This window comes from Scophthalmus maximus, chromosome 12 (assembly GCF_022379125.1).
Source record: "Scophthalmus maximus strain ysfricsl-2021 chromosome 12, ASM2237912v1, whole genome shotgun sequence".
NCBI classification, from domain to species: Eukaryota; Metazoa; Chordata; class Actinopteri; order Pleuronectiformes; family Scophthalmidae; genus Scophthalmus; species Scophthalmus maximus.
Window position 1 is genome coordinate 18862501 of NC_061526.1, and position 20304 is coordinate 18882804.

The 20304-nt window shown below is 43.3% G+C and overlaps 2 protein-coding genes across 5 annotated transcripts in view; both read left to right on the forward strand.

The window, feature by feature from the left end:
- Nucleotides 1-4270, forward strand: part of exoc4 (exocyst complex component 4) — a 96444-nt gene extending 92174 nt beyond the window's left edge. Inside the window, exon 20 of the mRNA XM_035610331.2 lies at nt 2171-4270. Coding sequence (XP_035466224.1) covers nt 2171-2408 — 238 coding nt within the window. The 3' untranslated portion in view covers nt 2409-4270. The remainder of the gene's footprint in view (nt 1-2170) is intronic.
- Nucleotides 4271-5064: 794 nt separating this feature from the next.
- On the forward strand, nt 5065-16820 carry lrguk (leucine-rich repeats and guanylate kinase domain containing). Of its 4 annotated transcripts, XM_035610354.2 has the most exons (22): nt 5065-5346; nt 5520-5573; nt 5882-5983; nt 6127-6208; nt 6345-6445; nt 6902-6983; nt 7108-7232; nt 8371-8514; nt 8771-8851; nt 9126-9212; nt 9335-9441; nt 9937-10056; nt 10702-10798; nt 11230-11241; nt 11897-12010; nt 12166-12367; nt 13209-13322; nt 13607-13764; nt 14014-14102; nt 14455-14523; nt 15891-16009; nt 16303-16820. In XM_035610354.2, the coding sequence occupies exons 1-22, from the start codon at nt 5341-5343 to the stop codon at nt 16515-16517; spliced, it is 2280 nt and encodes a 759-aa protein (XP_035466247.2). In that variant the 5' UTR covers nt 5065-5340; the 3' UTR covers nt 16518-16820. The 4 variants fall into 4 exon arrangements, with proteins under 4 accessions (XP_035466247.2, XP_035466260.2, XP_035466252.2 ...); XM_035610367.2 differs by lacking the exon at nt 5520-5573; XM_035610359.2 differs by lacking the exon at nt 11230-11241 and having other exon boundaries at nt 5066-5346.
- The last annotated feature ends 3484 nt before the right edge of the window (nt 16821-20304 follow it).

Sequence of the window (20304 nt, forward strand, 5' to 3'; positions counted from 1 at the left end):
TGAATTATAGCTGCTATTATACTGTAGTTAAGCCATTTTTTATAGCACTGATGAGGTATTTTTAATCTTCTCCCGCTGGCTGCTGCGAGCAACAGATGGGTTCCAAAGCTTTCCAGCTAGTTTTTTCTATTTTATCAGACAAATCGTCTATTTCTTTTAGACAATGTCCAAACACCACTTGGTTTCTGTTAAAGGGATCCCACCAACAGGAACATTTCCGGAGCAGTGCTTTCATTTACGGTCAGAATGAAATAGTCTCAGGAAGTCAGGTACAACGTCTACCCTTGTTGATCGCTTCTTCAAAATCACGTTTCCTTCCTCTGAGCTGTTTGCCATTGAGATGCGAGGGTTTGCAAGAGAAAAGCCGTCTGTTCCCAGCTTTTTTCCCCCTCAACAACAGAAATGAGTGTTGGGGGGGGGGGTTGTGGTTATACTGTTTTTTTCCCCCCATTAGATCATAAAGTATAACGAGGTGATTTTCCTCAAGCGTGCAGTCAATCAGTAGGTCCAGGGAGCGTAATGGTGTTTCTGCTGTGCTCCTGAGGTGAATTTGGCACACTTCATCACACGCTCTAAATATACAGACACATTCTCATTCCGACATTTATCAGCCGGAGAGAAAAAACACGCAAATACGAGGCTCAGTTCATGATGAGATAGAACCAAAAGTGGTCGCCGCCTTTTTTTCCAGTCTTTTCCGCAGTTAAGGAGGAGACGAATGTGACCCTCATCAATATTGACAAGCTTTTTCATGAAATGAGCTCAGGGACGGAAAAAATGAACAAGACCTTGGAGAGAAATTGAGAGCAGGACGGAGAGTGAGACAGAATGCAAATGCTCCGATGACCAAGGGCATTACTTGTCAGGGGAAGGCGAGAAAGAAAAAAGAAAAAAAAACAGAAGATATGTACACCGATATTCGTCACTCATCGCTTTAGTCGTCACTCTCTCTTTTTCTCTCTTTCCATCGCTCCATCTTCGTCTCATTCATTCCACCCCCCCATTACTCTCTCCAGGTCTTTCTCTCGCTACTGTTGGGTTTCCACAATGACAGCACATAAAACACCTTGCAACAGAAGCTCCCTGAGTGCTCATTAACGCCTCGTTAGCATGGAAAATGATCATCTCAAGACGGGAATGGGTCTTGGATGGGTGGTGGAGCTAAACAAATGACATAAAAATATCCTTTTCTCGCCTGACTTGTCTTTTGACTGCGCCACATCGTCGAGATTTGAATCCATTTACTTTCAGTTTCCTCTGGCGCAGCAGGGAGAGCTTAGACCTCCCTCTCTCCCGATCCTTTAATGGACATCGTTACTGAGAATGAGACTTTTTTTCTCTCTCTCTCTCTCTCTCTCTCTCTCCGCCGTCACGTTTGAAATCTGGCGGACCTCAGATTTCCGTCTCAGTCATAACACCTCCAAGGCCTTTCTTTAGCCGAACAATGTCAGCGCTACAATTATCTCTCCTGGCTGAACTGCGGTGCCCACAAAGCAGCAGGAGGCACCGCTGCTGAATGACTGGCAGCTGCCCTTGTCCAAGGTGACCAGCTGCACACTCGTGAAGGAAGCGTCTCTTGCCTGCGAGTAAGAGAAAGTCGAGTGGAGAAAGTTTAAGCCCTCGATGCAAAATGAGTACAGTATATTGTTTCACACGGAGACACAAGCGAATCGCAATACAATGCTTCCCTCGTTACACCGTGAGCCACGAGGAACAATACCAATGATGAATATTTAATATATTTAACAGGAAGGGGGGAGAAAGCATTCACAGCACCACATGAAATCATCCACATAATACCAGGTCTAACATTAATTTCTGTCTGTTTCCATGCAATATGAACATCAATACACTGCATTACAATTCAACAATATATTTTTTTTATACACGGCCCATTGCGGTGTGACTTACAGTATTAATTCTGCACACACCTCTTCCATCTTAGGGCCGAGTCAGCAGTGTTTCACTAACATGGTGTCAGTAGTTTGTAGCCGGTGAATGTCTTCCCTCTACCTTCGGTCCTCGAAATCCTCTTTTGAGAATATTGGACTCGACGGCAACTGCAGTTTGTTTGGCTTTTGTGTCTATTCTGCACTTGGATGATGTAGGATGAAGGAATATAAAGTGTTATTCATCATGTCCTTTTGTTTCTCCCCATCCCTGCTCTCAGGCAATACTACGAGATGCTGTACAACACCGCGGACGAGCTGCTCAACCTGGTGGTGGACCAGGGCGTCCGCTACACGGAGCTGGAGTACATCAACGCCCTGTCCTTACTCCACCGCAGCCAGACGGGCGTCGGGGACCTGAGCACCCAGAACACCCGGCTGCAGCGGCTGAAGGAGATCATCTGCGAGCAGGCCGCCATCAAGCAGGCCACCAAGGACAAGAAGATCACCACGGTGTAGTGACCAGAGCAGCTCAGCACAGGGTGGCCTGGCATGAAATTAGAGAAATATGGCCAATGAAAGGGAATTACTGTTCATCTTCCATGTTTTTTTTTGTTTTTTCCCCCATATCTCTCAAGCAGGGACACATGTAGAATTTAACTGGATCATGTGTGCAATAAGTAGGAAATGACTGAAGAAAAATACTTGCAGGACATTTGGGAAAACACTGAAATACATGTTTGCTCTAGACCGAGATCATGATGCGTGTGAAATCTGTTGGTCTTCTCCATTTCATCTTGCCCTAATGTGATGAAAGGGCTGACACAGATATTCTTCTTTTTTAAATCATGTGGATTACAATATATACTGTTTCTGCAGCAGTGGCTCGCTCTAATTGGGAAACGAGGTGACAACCAACACAACTGCAAAGTTTGCCAGTCCAGTTCCTTATGCATCTATGTCATGAGGTAACCGATGCTGTCACGACTCCTTACTACCCCCAACCCCTGCTCACCATGACAGAGACTCCAGCTCCGGATGAAAAGGGCGATTGTCTTGGACATTCACCCAAAACTTAGGCCCTTTCTCATCTCATTTTCCTATTAGATCTAAACTGCTGCTCTCAATTACACCTCCATGTCTCCTCTCCTGGCAGCCCCCCACGGGCCCACTGATTCTGTCTGCAATAACAGATGCCAGATTAGACTGTCTGAATGAGGCCACATCTTCCGCCTGCTGCCAATTTGGGTCGGTCCCCGAAGAATTCCCCGGCTGAGAATTGTATCGTATATATATGGCTGTTATAAAGTCTGTCTTTTTTTTTTTTTTCATAGTTTGTGCAGTTTGCGGCGAGTGTGGAAAGTTGTTAGTTGATTCACTTGTTTTCCCCTCCTCTCCAGATAAAAAGGCTAAGTAATTAAGATATACTTGCAGAGTTCATGCTCATCCTCCCAGAAAGCAAGAACAAGGTTAATTCCAGATGTAAAATTCCAACCACAATGGAATGATATACACTTTTTTTGCATTGCACTTGTCATACCAGCTCTATAAACTTCAACAATCCAATTCTGAATCTCTCATTTGGTCGTCCCCGCCACATCCCGTACTTGGGATCTTTTAAAGTGGACTAAACGCATAAACTCCAGAGACGATCACAAATCATCCCCCCTCCCGTGTTTTTTAGTTCATTAACTTGAGAGAGGAGTACTTAACGAGAGCAGGAGGGGGAAATGGGAGTGTTGTCAATACAGCCGGCCCAGCACCGGTCTCCCCGAAGCCCACAGAGCAATCCATCATAATGACACATAAGGCCGGGATCGATGGGAAATCAACAGCGAAGCTGCTGAGGGGGTTCGCCCACCGCTCTGAAACGTACATACTGTGTCTAGAATCTGCTCAATCAGCTGTTCACTTCAGAGTTACTTTTGTAACGTTATACGTGAGAAACTTTAATACAATGTTAGCCAAGTGTGTCATTTCACACGTGTTCTATTATACTACTACCAACTCACATAACCTATTGAAGTCCAGAAGGCTTATGAATTGAATATACACTATATATGTACAGTCAGTGAAAACCACACCTGCTCTCCATGCTTTATTTTTTTATTGATGAGTGAAATATGTCAACCGTAATAATGGTTCAATTTCATGTTTGTTTTTTTTCTTTTCGTTGGTGCTTTATCTGCTGCACATCTGCTCTTTGAGTAAATCAAGTAAGAATGTGTTCAATTCTATACATTTGTTTGACTCTTAAACAAGTTTAAACATCTTCCCTTTTTTTCCTCTGGTTGTCGAGTGTCATCTCAAAGTTTGTCTAATCTAAATCAAGCACATATGATTTGCCAGTGCATACACTGAAAAATAAACCATCCAATCACCGTCTCGTCTCGTCCTGTGTACCTTGCACAGTATTTTTTCTCCTCGTGTGTGGCTGCAGTCAGGTGCAGTCAGATTTTCCACAGGGTGAAGTACTGTACATCCGACAATAGTTTATACACACAGTAACCCTCCTTCGGCGCAGTCCATCGCTCTTGTGTTGCAGTGGAGAGGTCGCCGCCATACGTTGTACGAGTCGGACCGATTCCAAAACCAACACTTCACCTGACAAGAGGTGAGGCATGAAGTGACACAGTGCATCAGCAACGTGGAATGACAAGAAAAAACACTGAAGACGCACCACCTGAACGCTCGTGTTGCTGTGGGCGTCACTCCACACCTGCACACTTTTTTTGGCACACTGTGATATTTGCAAACTACAGGGCCCTGAAACCCCCCCCCCCCCCCCTCACCATTGAAATTCAAAATACAAGATGGTAAATTGTACTATGCCCAGCATGTGGTCTTGTACCATCCAGATGTTGTGCATTTTGGGTTTTCAGGGACACAAAGTCTGGTTTTAAAAGGTCTGATGGAGTTTGATGTGTGTGTGTGTGTGTGTGTGTGTGTGTGTGTGTGTGTGTGTGTGTGTGTGTGTGTGTGTGTGTGTGTGTGTGTGTGTGTGTGTGTGTGTGTGTGTGTGTGTGCGTGCGTGCGTGCGTGCGTGCGTGCGTGTGTGTGTGTGTGTGTGGCTTGCTATTCTTTCACGTCCCTGTTCCTGAATTGTAAATGTTCCCAGATTCCCTTGGGACGTCGCGGTGATCGCGGTTTAAAACTACAAGACCCACAATTCCCTTGTACCTTCAACACTGGTTGCTAAGCAACAGCGGAGGACGCTTCCGGTGGAGACTACCTTGTTAGCCAAAGCTGGAACGAGGACATATTAACGTTGTTTTTGCTCACTGTATCAGTATTTCGTCGCGCTCCCTCGTCGCCGTGGTCTTTTTCCATCATGAAGTAACGACGGAAACTTGCAAGTTTACTTTTCTTTTTTGTTCTCGACGTCGCCGTCGGACGCTTTGATGGCTGGTTTGATGTCGCGCGGCTGACTTCAGCCACGAACAACACAGAGATGGAGGTAAGGTTCCATGTTGTATATCATTATATCTCTTTGACATCAACTTTTCACTTTTTTTGGTGTCCACTTCGACCAAATTGGATTCATAGTTGTTGCTGTTTTTTTCTGAAAAGGCAGATTCGCCGCATATTCACGTCGAATAAACTTTCCGCGTTTTTCCCGTCATGCAACAGGTGAAGCAGGTGACCTTGCGCAAGAGGTCCGGCGAAGTAGATGAACACAACAAGGTTACACGGTTGATTCTTTTTTTTTTTGCAATTTGCATTGGCAGCAATTAGACAGTTGGGCAGCCTCGTGTGTGTGTGTACAGTGGCCTGCTGCATGGAATGAATATGTGCATGTGTGTGTGTGCATGTATCTACAGTATGAGCACTGCAGGTGGTGCTTACAGTGGCCTCCTGCCATGTGCATCAAAGAGTTGCATTGTAATCGCAGGGGGTGCCTTGAGTTCACGGCTGTAAAAAGCCACAAATCCTCCACAGCTTTACTGCCCTAATAAAATAAGCACATCATATAATTTTTTTAATGCTTACAGAAGTTTGGTGTTTTAACCGCTGAGGTGGTCTCCAGCTGTGTGACCCACCTGGGACGTTTCGGCAGTGGACTGCAGCACTTGTACCATCAACTGTCTCTGCCGGTAAGACACATATAAATGACACTGATTTACCGAGACAGAGATAACCCCCCCCCCCCCCCCCCCCCCCCGACAAATCAGTTTCACAGTCTACATTTTGAGACTAATTAGGTCGAACAACGGCTTTCCTTTTTTCTCTTTTCCAGAGTCACAATCTCTGCGACGTCTCCATTTTATGCAGTTATGTTCATCTTCAAAAGCTGGAACTGCCACACAACAAAATTAAAGGTGACTCTTATTTTATATCCAGATGACCTGTATCTCTTTACTCTTATTTCAGACATGTTATGTATATGAGACACACTATAGACATGATATGATAAAAACATACAAATTCATACATAACTCTCCTCATGTGCCATAGATTTGTCCTGTGTGAGCCACATGCCCTACCTTGTCACCCTGGATGCGTCCCACAACGAAATCTCTGACTTCTTTGGATTCCAGCCACCCAAGAACCTGAAGGTAATGCAGGACCTTGAGCTGACAGCGGAAGACAACATTTGATCGGTGGCTCGGGCTCTCGTTCTCTCTGGCTCTCGTTCTCTCTGGCTATTCCCTCAAGATGGGCCCGTATTTCCATAGCCCATCTGTAGTCACTTCGAAAAATGCTTACGCGGCATTAGCTGCCCTTGAATGACAGTGAACTTACCGAATTAAAGATTCTGTGCCATGCTCTGGATTTAGCCGGAGTATTTCTTCAGTGAGACGTACTTAAGGCTTTTATTACCCTCAACCAGGGAGGTTATGTTTTCTCCCCCTGTCCCTCTGTTTGTCTATTGGATTGTTGGTTGGTTGTTTGATTGTCATCAGGATTAAAAAAAAAAACCCAGACAGATCGGATTTCCATGAAACTTGGTGGAAGGATGGGCCTTAGCTGTCATTCTCGTTAATAGTGTGCTGCTTTTTTTTTCCCCCTAGGAGGTCAATTTTTCCCATAACCGTATGACACAAATGAAGGACTTGTCGGCCTATTCATTTCTTAGTAAACTGGATCTGGACCGTATCCTTACTCAGGAACATTGACATTCATCCACATGAACTAAACACCCCCCCCCCCCCAGCTTCTTTCTGTTTGCCGATGTAAGATAATGTCTGTATTGTTCTTAACCTGCTTCATGCCTCAGATAACAGCTTCAGTGAGATCAATGGTCTCGGGCAATGTCGTAAGCTCACTCATCTCAGCCTGGCACACAACAAGATCTCCAGGATAGGCGGCTTGGACAATCTGCCGCTGACTCATCTCTGCCTGGTAGGTTCTTCTCTGTTGTGGTCATAAATATGATATAAACAAGTGCGCATTCGCACACACGTTCATGCACGTAGTATATACAAGCACAGACATAATACAAACGTGGATTTTAACAAACATTGCATGGCAAAACCTCCATTGACATGTATGAGGTTGCTTCACAGGTTATTTCCCTCTATGTGCTGTACACACACACTTTTGGAATTCATTTGGAGCTGTTCTTACTCATTGTGTGTATACATTGTCAATTTCACCTGTTTCTGTTTTGTCTTTATGTCTCCGTTTTGGGCCGCATTTTTACACTCAGTAAAAGCTTGGCCCCCCTGTTTCAGAATCAACATATGGTCCAGCAGCAGGCCCGTTCTCTCAGTGTGTGTGTGGGTGTGTGTGTGTGTGTGTGTGTGCATGTGCGCGCCTTTATCAGTTTTTCCTCATTGTCAGCAGCCACCGGTCTGGCTGTGTCTGCCCCTGCTGACAACTGCTGGTGTTTGAGTGAGCCTGGACCAAGTTCAGCACACACACACACACACACGCACACACTCTTTCTCCCACACACACTCTCTCACACATACCTTGTCCATCCAGCATCCATCTAATCCCATCCCTGACCCTGTTTCCTCACATGCTGCCTCCCTCAACAGCATGGCCCCTGTCAGCCAGCCTGGTTCCTAGCCCATCACAGCGTCGACCCAGAGCTTCAAGGGAGCGGCACAAGTCACCCACCCCCACTGACAGCGGCCCTCTGCCAGGCAACATGCTTGGCAAGAGCACGGTGAGGTGCGGCCAGACGGCTAGATAACAACTTCAGTCACTGGAATGGAGTGAGGAAGCAGGCTGGGGGGACCCTGACAAGGGAGGAGTGCCCACGTCTGGATCTTCCGTTGGTTAGTGTGCTGCGCTAGCACCTCGCCAGCTGTTTGGCTGTCAGTCCTCACCAATCAGGATTTAGCGGAGAGAGGCAGGCCTGTCACTCAACTCAGTGCTGAGGGGAAAGAAGGTTCAGGCAACCTGCAGAGCAACCATGGCAGGTCCTCAGTGGGAATCATTGAGCGGATTTGAGTGGTGGTTGGAAGCCACTTATGTGTGCGTGCATATGCATGAATATCATGTACCGCTTCTCTTTTCTGTTTATGTCCAGAGGGGGAACCAGCTGAAGAGGATCGAAGGGTTGCAGAATACGAAGAGTCTGCAGGTTCTCGACCTGTCCCTGAACTGCATCACCAGCCTCTCTGGCCTCCAGAACCTCCACCTACTGGGCTCCATCAACCTGGAGAAAAACCTGGTACTGATCCGAGAGAAGGGACTGGTCGATAGCAGCCATACAGTATTCTCAGCTGAAATGTCATATGCGATTAAGATAATTTACGAGAGAAGAATTCAAAAACAAATGTAGGTTTGGACCATTAATTTAGAGAAAATAGATATATCGTTACCTGTGAATAGACAAAAAAGGACAAGTATCTAACAGCAAATGAACACAGGGATTCCACAGCAGCATTTTTTTCATTGTTGTTGGGATGTTGTTGTTGTTTTTTCAGATGAGTGAAATTCAGGAGTGTAAACACATTCACGATCTTTACCTGGTGAGGGACCTCAATCTGCTGCGAAACCCTGTGCAGGTAATCCAAAGTTTTATTTGATTTTGAACATAATCTAATGCTGGCATGGGAACAGTTCAGTGGATGTCAGAGATGCTCTTTTTTCTCCATCTATGCTATATATTCTGTACGCACCTGAATGCACTTGAGTTTCTATGATGGCTTCCATCTGTGCAGTTGATGGTGCTTTCCCCTGGCCCCTCTTCTGCTGACTCTTACATCACAGAGAATGTGCAGTATGTGCTCAACATGTTTTTTTGTGTAATAATATGAACCATGTGAATGTGACCAACAGGAGCAACAAGACTACAGACAGTCAGTTGTTTTTCTCCTTCAACATCTCACGGTGCTGGACCAAGAGAAGGTCACTGCTGAAGAGAAGGTATAAATAAATAACATAAATGATTTATTTCATCCAAAACTAATAAAGAAATGCCACCCAGTAATTGTCCTGTATATCCTATAATGTAAACTCCTGGTATGTGCACTCATTTTAAATCTCAGGTGTCATCAGTGAACAAATACGACCCTCCGATGGATTTGGTGGCAGCCAGAGATCACATGACCAACCTTGTGTGTCAGCTGATGCAGCCCCAGGTGCTCTTTGACTGGTTGGTACAAATAATACTACAAATAATAATACAACATAATCGTAAGGAGAACTTTTTTTTTTATTTTAATGGTGACAGAAATAAAGGGCCTATGCAGTATTTTGGAAGTGTGCTCTTCATGTGAAGATTTAAACAATCGTGCATATCTTGAAAAATCACTATGGCATTTGTTTCCAAACCTGAGCAGGATTTTATCTGCAGTGTCCCTATGTTGCTCATATTATCTACTCTCTAAAAGAAAAGAAAAATGAGTTTGTGCATCAGCACTTTTTTTTTTTTAAACATCCATCATCAGCAAATAAAACGCTGCAGCTATAAGGTCAATTTAACATCCTCCTCTGTGTTTCCTAGAAAGCATGCACGCCTCCCTTTATATTGATCATAAGAGTGGCGTTCAAGAGGGGAGAAGTTTGTGCTCTGGCGTCATGGTTTACTGTACTCCAAACTTGTTTATCTTTGGTAACTCTCTTTGAGTCTGTGTGTGTGTCCAAGCAGCACTTTGCCCAGTGCAGACTCCCCTTATCCCATGCTGGTCCTGACGGGTCCTCAAGGCTGTGGGAAGAGAGAGCTGGCCCACAGACTGTGTCAGGAGTTAAGCGAATACTTTGGATACGGGTCAGTCGCAGAGTTTTTGCACACAGATCATCACTCACTCATGTCCAGTCCTCAGAGACTGAGTGTCAATTATTATTCATATACTAGCACTGAATTATAAACCAAAAAAGTGAGTATAACAAACTCACATGTTAAGTGATGAAATGACATCACTGTTCCTTGTTGTAAAAATGTAAAACAATTCATCTCTGTTTATATGTATCTTTTACTCACTTTCATGCACTTCCAATAATATTATTCCAACAATAATACATACTATTTATGGAGAGCTTTTCAAAAGTCCCACATAACAAGTTAACACATATGCTTGTGTGAATATCATGAGAGTATCATATATAATATGAACCCATCTTTTAAATGCAGGCGTTTAACACATGTAGAGGAACCTCTGTCGTAAATGAATGGCATATTCTTGGCTCTCATCTGGTGGTTGGGGGGTCTTGTCCTGGCTTAATGCCCCACTACTGGCCCTCTTTAGTGGTTGCAGGTCCAGGATTTTTTAACGTTAACATCATAAATTACATGCTGGATATCATAAATTACATGCTGGATATGTTAGATGAAACCCCAGAGTGTTTCTTTTCGTGTGTGTGTGTGTGTGTGTGTGTGTGTGTGTGTGTGTGTGTGTGTGTGTGTGTTCCACAGAGTCTGTCACACGACAAGGGAACCGTACTTTGGGGAGGAGAATGGAACCGATTACCATTTTGTCAATGAGGAAGACTTTCAGAACATGATTCACATGGTACGTTAGCTTGACATTAAGATTTTTTTTTCTTTTGGGGCATCATAGATCCAAAGAGCGACTGCACGAGAAGAAAAGTGTCTCACGGTTATTTTGAGTTCTACATTCGAAGTAAGCTCATTCACACACTGTCATAAGTCTTACTGTACACTGGGTTTTTGCTGGGCTGTGTCTGAGAGTGTGCTACATTAACATTATTACTTTGGCAAGTTTCAAATTGACTTCACTGGCTGTAATGAGTTGAGTAGATGAGATCATTCGTTTTACCAGGATGGATTGATTTTAATTTTTAACTTGCTGAAATTTTGTTTAAAAATTTTACATTTAGTCGAACGTGGAGTTAGAAAAATGGGTCCTCGTGGTCACTAAGTTACTAGCACAGAAATAGCTTTGATGCTGGTATTGATGCCTTTTTGTCTACTCCACCAGAGGAAGTGGATCAGGTAAACATGTCTATTTTGTCCACCTTAATCCTAACTCCTTCATGTTGCCTGATTTCTTTTATCGCTGTGCTCACCTACCCTTCTCACTCTTCACGCTCTCACCTTCTTCATGTCAGCTGCCCTTCTCTTCTTCAATCCCTTTTCCCTCAGATTTGTTTGTCAGTTACTATGCAATCAGAACCTCTTGAACCCACTTCTTTTGAACGTTCCTATTCAAAATTAACCCCAATCAGCAGTCCTTGATACTCGTCCCACTTTTATACCATGCCGTAAACAAATAAAAAAAAGTCCTCCTGTGTAATTATATCTGAACAGCTATGGAATCAATAATTGTGTATTAGTAATTGTGTGTTTAAATGTTTCCCCATTACCTATTTTGAAAATTTAGGGCACCCAAACAAAACCATTGAGGGAACACAAATTCCTTTTTGAATAAGTATTTCCAGGAGACATTCTGTACATTCTATATTCTAAAAGGCAGAAGGGGGGTAAGAGTTGAAACTATTGTTATTGGGATAAACTTTGACACACACAGAACATGCTGTGGTTGTGTATGTGTGTCAAGTTTTATGTCCACTTTAGTTGATAAATAGCTCCCTAACTGTTCCATAATTTTCTCCCCCCCCCCCCCCCATAACTGGAAATTCCATTACAGGGTAAGTTTATCGAGACCATGCGTTACGGGGGTCACAGCTACGGCCTGACCAGCGGTGCGATCGACGACGTGGCTAGAGAGGGACTGGCCTGCTGTGTGCATATGGAGCTGGAGGTATGCATATGGACAAACTTATTAACCAAACCCCAACTAAATCTGCTTAACTCCCCAGGGCTGTGGACCATACAATTACAATAAAATTTACTGTTCGGAAAAAAAATGATATTAAAAAAAAAAATGTTGTCATAGAAATGCAATCTGCGTTGCAGGGTGTGTTCAGTCTGAAGAAGAGCGTCTTCGAGCCTCGCTACATCCTCCTCATCCCCACCCACGTGGAGAAGTACATGGGCCACCTGAAAGGCCGCGGTCTCTACACCCCGGCGCAGATCGACACGGCGGTGTCGCGTTTAGAGCTCTACGCAAACACCAACAGGCAACAGCCGGGCTTCTTTGACTACGTTATCCCCTGTGGTACGGCAACGGGGAGAAATTATCACCGTGCCATCGAATGTATTTAAGTCGTCCACATTTCAGAGCTTACTATACATAATTTGATATTCTCCAGTGGCTAATTTGCTCCATTTCACTAATGAGGCAACTAATGTTTAACTGCAGTGTAAAGCGTGATAAATATATAGAATTCATTTTGGACAAACATCAATTTTAAGCTTAATTGGTTCCCAGGGGAGATATTTGGATCTTTTTCTTTGTTTTCAGCCTTTGTTTAACGCATAAGTAAGAAAGAACTCGGGACGTCTTGCTCTAATCACAGGCAATTTGTCATTGGAAGAGTCACGAAGCTTAAAAAAAAAAAATACCCGGCCTTCCCCTGGCTCAGTGCTGTCCCAGTGTCATTGATATAGCCTTAGACGAAATTAACACACTTCACTAAAATCCATACAATACACTTTCAATCCAATTACCACGTGCGTTAAGGGCACGTAGCCGCAGACTAGCTGTGTTTATCATCCCCTCATGAAAGCCCTCGGACATGTTGGCTGTTTTTCTTAATGAGATGAACGAACAGGGAGCGCGGGACACTCATCACTTTTATGCTAGCACGCACCTCATTACATTAAGGTCATCATGCCCATATCTTTGAGTCATTACTGTTTGATGAGAGATGTATTGGCTCTTTTCACGACCAGAGGAGTCTTGTCTATGCTGATGACGCCTGTCTTTGTGTGTGTGTGTGTGTATGTGTGTGTGTGTGTGTGTGTGTGTGTGTGTGTGTGTGTGTGTGTGTGTGCGTGCGTGCGTGCGTGCGTGCGTGCGTGCGTGCGTGCGTGTGCGGACTTGGATGTGTGAGCAGATGACTGGGAAGACACGTACCCGACCCTGAGGCAGGTAGTGAGAGAGTACCTGTTGCTAGAGGAACAGGAAGGAGGAAACAACGACCGAGTCTCCCCTGACAACAGCTCCATGGGTGTGTATTTGTTTGATGAAAAGTGCAGTCAGGTGCCATTTTTTATTTTTATTTTATTTAATTTTTGATTTTTAAAAGGGACGCTCCAATTTTACACATAAATATACATTTACTACTTAAAACAGTTGTGCGGTGCCTTCTGTGACTGTGAAGAACGACAAATGGGAAAACACTGACCAATCACAAACCTTTACAGATGCCTCTTGTGCACGTATGTATGTCTGTATGCTGTAACCATTACGTAGAGTATTACACAGTTCTGAATTACACTATCTGTCTCTCAGCCCCAGGTCCTGAGTCAGACGAAAAGCCAGCCTCGCCCCCGTCGAGGTCGGGATCGGGGACGTCGCACTTTGCCACAGCTCTCGACCCGTTGGATCCCTCTCACAGAAACTATGTTGCCAAGATCCAGGCGGAGCTCACCCCTCAGAAGAGCCCCGCGGTGAGTTGCAAGATGTCTGATGAAAAATGTATTGGTAAGGACGCCTTAAAACGAATGCTAAAGAGACAACTAGACTCCATAATATGTACAGTGTGCTTCTCACCTCCCACACCTCTTTGTCCCATTTATTTAACCTCCACATCAACTTTTCCCCCCTCTTCTTTCTCACCTACAATTCCTGTTTGTCTCCCCCTTCACCTCATCTTTGTCCTTTAACGTCACCTCTCCTCCTCCCTCTCCTCTCCGCAGGAGCTAGCTTCCATCAGGAGGCGAGAGCAGCTGGTGAGAGAGGCTATAGTGGGGAAGAGTCCAGGGGTCTACAGCCAGCTCTTCAAAAGGTCCATTATAAGTGGCACACACACTCCACTGCACTCCAGTGCCTGATTCCAAAGTGGCCACTCTCATTTGGGCCAAATTGTTTTGATTGGAGCACTTGTCCTAACTACGTTGTGATGGCTTGTTCTGGGTTATTGTTTGACCTTGAGGGTGAAGTGACAGGTGCCCAAAATGTTTGAATGTAACTGTAGTGGCCCTCTCCAATCTAACTAATCCAAATATGAATAGGGGGAAAAAATAATGAATGGTTGCATATTTTATAGTAGTGGCCCGTGTTAATATTGGTGTAATTGCTTTTACCTCTAATTTATACGGGTGAAGAAGAATAATTGAATATGTTTTTGTCGACCTCAGCTCTCCTCAAACTGCACAATCATCACTGCACAATCAAGATCCTGGCACCCGCGTTGGTGACGACAGCAGGCACACACACACACACACACACACACACACACACACACACACAAATGTATGATACGTCAACACAGATCAGCAAAATTAAAACCAGGTACCTGGCTGATTGGTGTACACAGATGTTTCTGTACCTGGCCTTAAAATGTATCTACACACTGTGCATATGTAGTTCATGTATATAACGATTCATGTGGACATGTACATCAAAAGCTGTATAAGCCCTCACTTTGTGCATGGTTTCTAAATTTATAATGGTAGCCTTTTTTGATTTTTGCTGAGGGGAGAGACTCCAGATGTCATGTTTTCATAAGAAGAAAAACAACAAGATTTTTGGAGCAGGAAAGGAAGTTGCTTCTGAGGTTTTATTTTTTTCTCCCGAGGTCTGTTTTTTTAACAACACATGTTCACTTTAATAGAGTGCATTTTACTGGTACAAGCCTTGTGGGGAGTATTCATCCCACACACACACACACACACACACACACACACACACATACACACATACATATTTACACAAAAAGACACTCACTCATGAACTCAGATTTTTAAGCTTTTGCTGCTTTTTGCCTCCCCCATATGTATACTTATGATCAATAATGCTTGCTGCAGAAATATGGATTTAATCAGTCATACATTGACATATTGTGTGTGTGTGTGTGTGTTGTGCATGCAAAAGCACACACAGCTTTCTCTCGCCTGCTCCTTCTGTCGTTAATATTTTTCCCAAAAGAAGATATTTAAGATGCAGAGATAGCGATAAATGTTCGGTCAATTTTGATTTGTTCCCTGTGGGATTCATGTTCTGAGACGGCAAGTTTCAAAAAAACTTTTTGAAAAATCTTCGAGTCCTGTCAACGCGGTCCTGAGTGATACACGCCCCCAGTGTTTACACTCAGCATTACTCAGGCCGTCAGTATTTCTGGAGAGGATTCCAGACATTTATCTACTTGTTGTCACTGCCCTCGACGGGGATGTGTCTTTACTTGTGCGTTTTCTATTGCACATCTATAGAACATCCCATTTCTCTGATGGGAGCTTTGTGTAGTCTTGTGTGTGTCTATGTGCGTGGGTTTGATCGAGACCCATAGACTTGTAGCTGTTAATTTATCACCAATGGTCAAAGTGATTGGCAGAAATACTGTCAGTGATCCCATCCCAGTATGATGGTGACCTTTCCCATCACTCTAGTTCTTCACTATCTTTAGATTTGTATTTTTCTCACTTTTGTACCCCTTCTCCTCCGACGACCTCTGACTGCGTAAACCTCTTCCTTCCTCTTCTTCCTAACTTCTCTCCCTCTCTTTTCCCCCTCCACCTTCTATCTCCGGGTTATCTTCCCCTCCATCCCTTCTTCTTCTTCCTCCCTCTGCAAGCAGCTTGGATGAGTCTCGTGTCAGTTCAGCTCTGTCTGTGCCCAAGTCAGCCGGGGCCATGACTGGCCTAGTGGAACCGCTCGATATCTCTGTCCTGGGACACGCCTTGGAAACACTCGAAGGTTAATATTTACTCATGTTTAGCTTGTTTGTTTAGTATCTTTTTGCTATTTATTGGTGTATGTATGTGTGTTATAGTAGTTAAAATAGTTATAGTTAAGGAGAGAAAATATTTTTTTTAGCCAGGGACAGTTTAACAAGGTATTCGTTGTACACTTATTTTGCTTTGTAGTTTTAACTCAAACTTTACTTTCGTCCGTCGTTTAGTAGTTTTAAAAAACGAAGGTGACTGTATGAAGTCGTAATATTCGTTAGTGTGTTTCCATATCTTAAATAAAAATCACTTCCATTTCAGACCAGCTGGATTCAGGCCAAGCCCCTGACGCTCCCCAATCAGACACAGGTCGACTAACTGCAGTGGTGTCTCCCTCTTCTGACCGACGCCCCGGGTCCAACACGAAGCCCGTCCTTCCTCCAATCGCCGCCAGGTGCAAAAGCCCGACTCCTTCTCCGGGACGCAGCCTGAACGCAGCAGTCGGAGAGGGAGGACGCGCAAAAACAAAGCAATAGCTTTTGAGGTTTCAGAGCACGTGACAACTGAGGAAGTTGTAAACATTCAAAGTAACTTGCTTTTTTGTGAGATTACAATTTGAGCATTGATCAGTCAATATGTTCGTACATAAATTAGATTTAAGGGGTTGGCTGTGAACATCAACCATGACACCACAGTCTTGTCACTATCTCACCACAATCTACAGCACGTGATGTGATTGACTAAAGCCGAACACTTTCTCGGGTTCACTGTCAGCACTTGCCTTTTCCTGTGCTCTGTTTCTCGTGCCGCGACACGTCTGGCTCTTTTGCACTTGCTACAGTTCAATTCAATTCAATTCAATTTTATTTGTATAGCGCCATATCACAACATACATTGTCTCAAGGCACTTTACATAGTGAGGTCAATATTACAATATTACAGGGAAAACCCAACAAATCCCACAATGAGCAAAGCACTTGGCGACGGTGGAGAGAAAAAACTCCCTTTTAACAGGAAGAAATCTCTGACAGAACCAGACTCAGTTGTGGGCGGTCATCTGTCTCGACCGGTTGGGGTGAGGAGAGAGAGGAGGAAGAGAGGAGAGGTGGGAGGAAAGAGGGTGGGAGGAGAGACAGTAGGAGAGAAGAGAGAGAGAGGACAGTTGTACAACCGCCGCTATAATCTCTACCAGACTGATACTTATAATTAAAAAATACAATTATGTTGTTGTCATTATATAGTGATGATATTAATATTAATATTAATAATAGCAATAATAATAATAATGACGGGTTTGGGTCCTGCAGCTCTGGGGTCAGAGATACACTAGGAGAGATAGAAAACACAAACAGGGTTAGTGACATGTACTGTAAACATATCGGGGGATGGGGGGGGTAGTATAACAGTTGCTTTAATTTCTACCAGACTGATACTTATAATTAGTGAAAACTGATACTTATAAATACAATGATGTTATTAATAATAATGATAGTAATAATAATAATGACGGGTTTGGATCCTGCAGATCTGGGGTCAGATCTACTAGGGGAGAGAGAAAACAGAGTTAGTGACATGTAATGTAGATACATGGGGGCAGAGAGAGAGAGAGAGAGAGATTGAAAAGGTGGGAGAAGGAGAGAGATATAAAGGGAGAGAAAGAGGGAGAAGGAGAGAACGGGAGAGGGAGAAAGATGCTCATGATATAAGTTCCCCCAGCAGTCTAGGCTTATAACAGCATAATAAAGAAATGGTTTATTAAACACCTGAGCAGTTCTAACTATAAGCTTTATCAAAAAGGAAGGTTTTAAGTTTAACTTTAAATGTAGACAGGGTATCTGCATCCCTGACACAAACTGGGAGCTGGTTCCAGAGGAGAGGAGCCTGGTGGCTGAAGGCTCTGCCTCCCATTCTACTTTTACAGACTCTGGGAACCACAAGTAATCCTGCATTTACAGAGCGAAGTGATCTATTGGGATAATATGAAACTAGGAGCTCTGTAAGATATGATGGAGCTTGATTATTAAGGGCTTTGTATGTTAGGAGCAGTATTTTGAATTCTATTCTAAATTTTACAGGAAGCCAATGCAGAGATTCTAACACTGGAGAAATATGATCTCTTTTTCTAGTTCCTGTCAGAACTCGAGCTGCGGCATTTTGGATTAGCTGGAGGCTTTTCACAGACTTATTGGGGCATCCTAGCAGTAATGAATTACAGTAGTCCAGTCTAGAAGTAACAAAAGCATGGACTAGTTTTTCAGCATCCTTTTGAGAGAGGATGTTTCTAATGTTCTTGATATTGCGCAGGTGAAAGAAGGCTGTCCTAGAGACTTGTTTTATGTGTGAGTCAAAGGACATGTCCTGGTCAAAGGTAACTCCAAGGTTTCTCACAGTAGAGCTGGAGGCCAAGGTAATGCCATCCAAAGTAACTATATGATCAGATAATGTTTCTCTGAGGTGTTTAGGGCCGAGTATAATGACCTCAGTTTTTTCTGAGTTTAGAAGTAAAAAATTATAAGTCATCCAGGCCTTTATGTCTTTAAGACAATCCAGAAGTTTGTCGACCTGATTAGTTTCATCTGGCTTTATAGATAAATACAGCTGGGTATCATCAGCGTAGCAATGGAAATTGATGCGGCGTTTTCTTATAATATTGCCTAAAGGAAGTATATATAGAGTGAAAAGTATCGGTCCCAGTACAGAACCTTGTGGTACTCCATGTCTCACTTTTGTATGCATGGAAGATTTGTTATTAACGTTAACAAACTGAAATCTATCAGATAAGTAGGACTTAAACCATTCTAGTGCTGTTCCTTTAATCCCAATGTGTTCTAGTCTCTGTAACAGAATTTTGTGATCGATGGTATCAAATGCAGCACTAAGATCTAAAAGGACGAGAATAGAAACATATCCACTGTCTGAGGCCATGAGAAGGTCGTTGGTAACCTTCAGTAGTGCTGTTTCTGTACTATGATGTTTTCTAAAACCTGACTGAAAGTCTTCAAGCAGACTATTCCTGTGTAAATAGTCACATAACTGGTTAGCAACAGTTTTTTCAAGGATTTTAGAGATAAAGGGGAGGTTTGATATGGGTCTATAGTTAGCTAAGATATCTGGGTCCAGAGTTGGTTTTTTGAGCAGAGGTTTAACTACTGCCACCTTAAAGGCCTTTGGTACATAGCCTGTCAATATAGATAAATTGATCTGATCTAATATGGAATTATTAATTAAAGGTAATACATCCTTAAATAGCCTTGATGGAATAGGATCTAAAAGACAGGTTGATGACTTGGATGAAGTGACAAGTGAAGTCAGCTCAGCCAGATCTATAGGGGAGAAGCATTCTAAATAAAAATTAGGCGATACTATTGGTTCAGAACCTACAGTACTGGACCATGTGCCATTAGTGGGAAGAAGCTGGTAAATTTTTTCTCTGATGGTAATAATCTTATTAGTAAAGAAACTCATGAAATCATTGCTACTTAGAGTTGGAGGAATAGACTGTTCAGTAGAGCTTTTACTCTCAGTCAGCCTGGCTACAGTGCTGAAGAGGAACCTGGGGTTGTTTTTATTTTCCTCTATTAGTGAAGAAAAATAATTGGTTCTGGCATTTCGGAGGGCTTTCTTATATGTAATTAAACTATTTTTCCAGTCTAGGTGAGAATCATCTAGACTATTGGAACGCCACTTCCTTTCTAACCTACGTGACGTCTGTTTTAAAGCGCGTGTCTGTGCATTAAACCATGGAGCTATCCTCCTCTGTTTGACTGTCTTCTTTTTCAGAGGGGCGACAGTGTCAAGTGTGGAACGTAGTGAGGCTGCTGCACTATCAACAACATCATCAATTTGTATGGGAGTAAAGTTTTGATAACGATCCTGCACTGTATCGACACATGGCAGTAGAGTAAATAACGAAGGAACTGTTTCTTTGAATTTACTAACAGAGTTTTCTGATAGACACCTGCTGTAATAGAACTTTTCTCCAAATTCAGTAAAGTTAATAATGGAGAATTCAAATGTAACTAAGTAGTGATCGGACAGAGGGTTTTGAGGAAATACTATAAGATTGTCAATGTCTATGCCATAGGTCAGAACGAGGTCGAGGGTGTGATTAAAACAGTGAGTGGGTTTGTTTACATGTTGAGTAAAACCAATTGAGTCTATGAGCGAATTAAAGGCAGAACTAAGACTGTCGTTGGCAACATCCACATGAACGTTGAAGTCACCCACTATAATAACTTTATCTGTGCTAAGCACCAACTCAGATAAAAAGTCTGAAAATTCAGATAAAAATTCAGAGTAAGGGCCTGGTGGTCGATAAACAAC

Bases quoted from the DNA above. Each gene is read 5' to 3' on its own strand.
- lrguk (XM_035610354.2), top strand. The intron at 9,213-9,334 runs GTATAAATAAAT...TTTAAATCTCAG, and splicing joins AGGTCACTGCTGAAGAGAAG to GTGTCATCAGTGAACAAATA. The intron at 14,524-15,890 runs GCACACACACAC...CTCTGCAAGCAG, and splicing joins CGCGTTGGTGACGACAGCAG to CTTGGATGAGTCTCGTGTCA.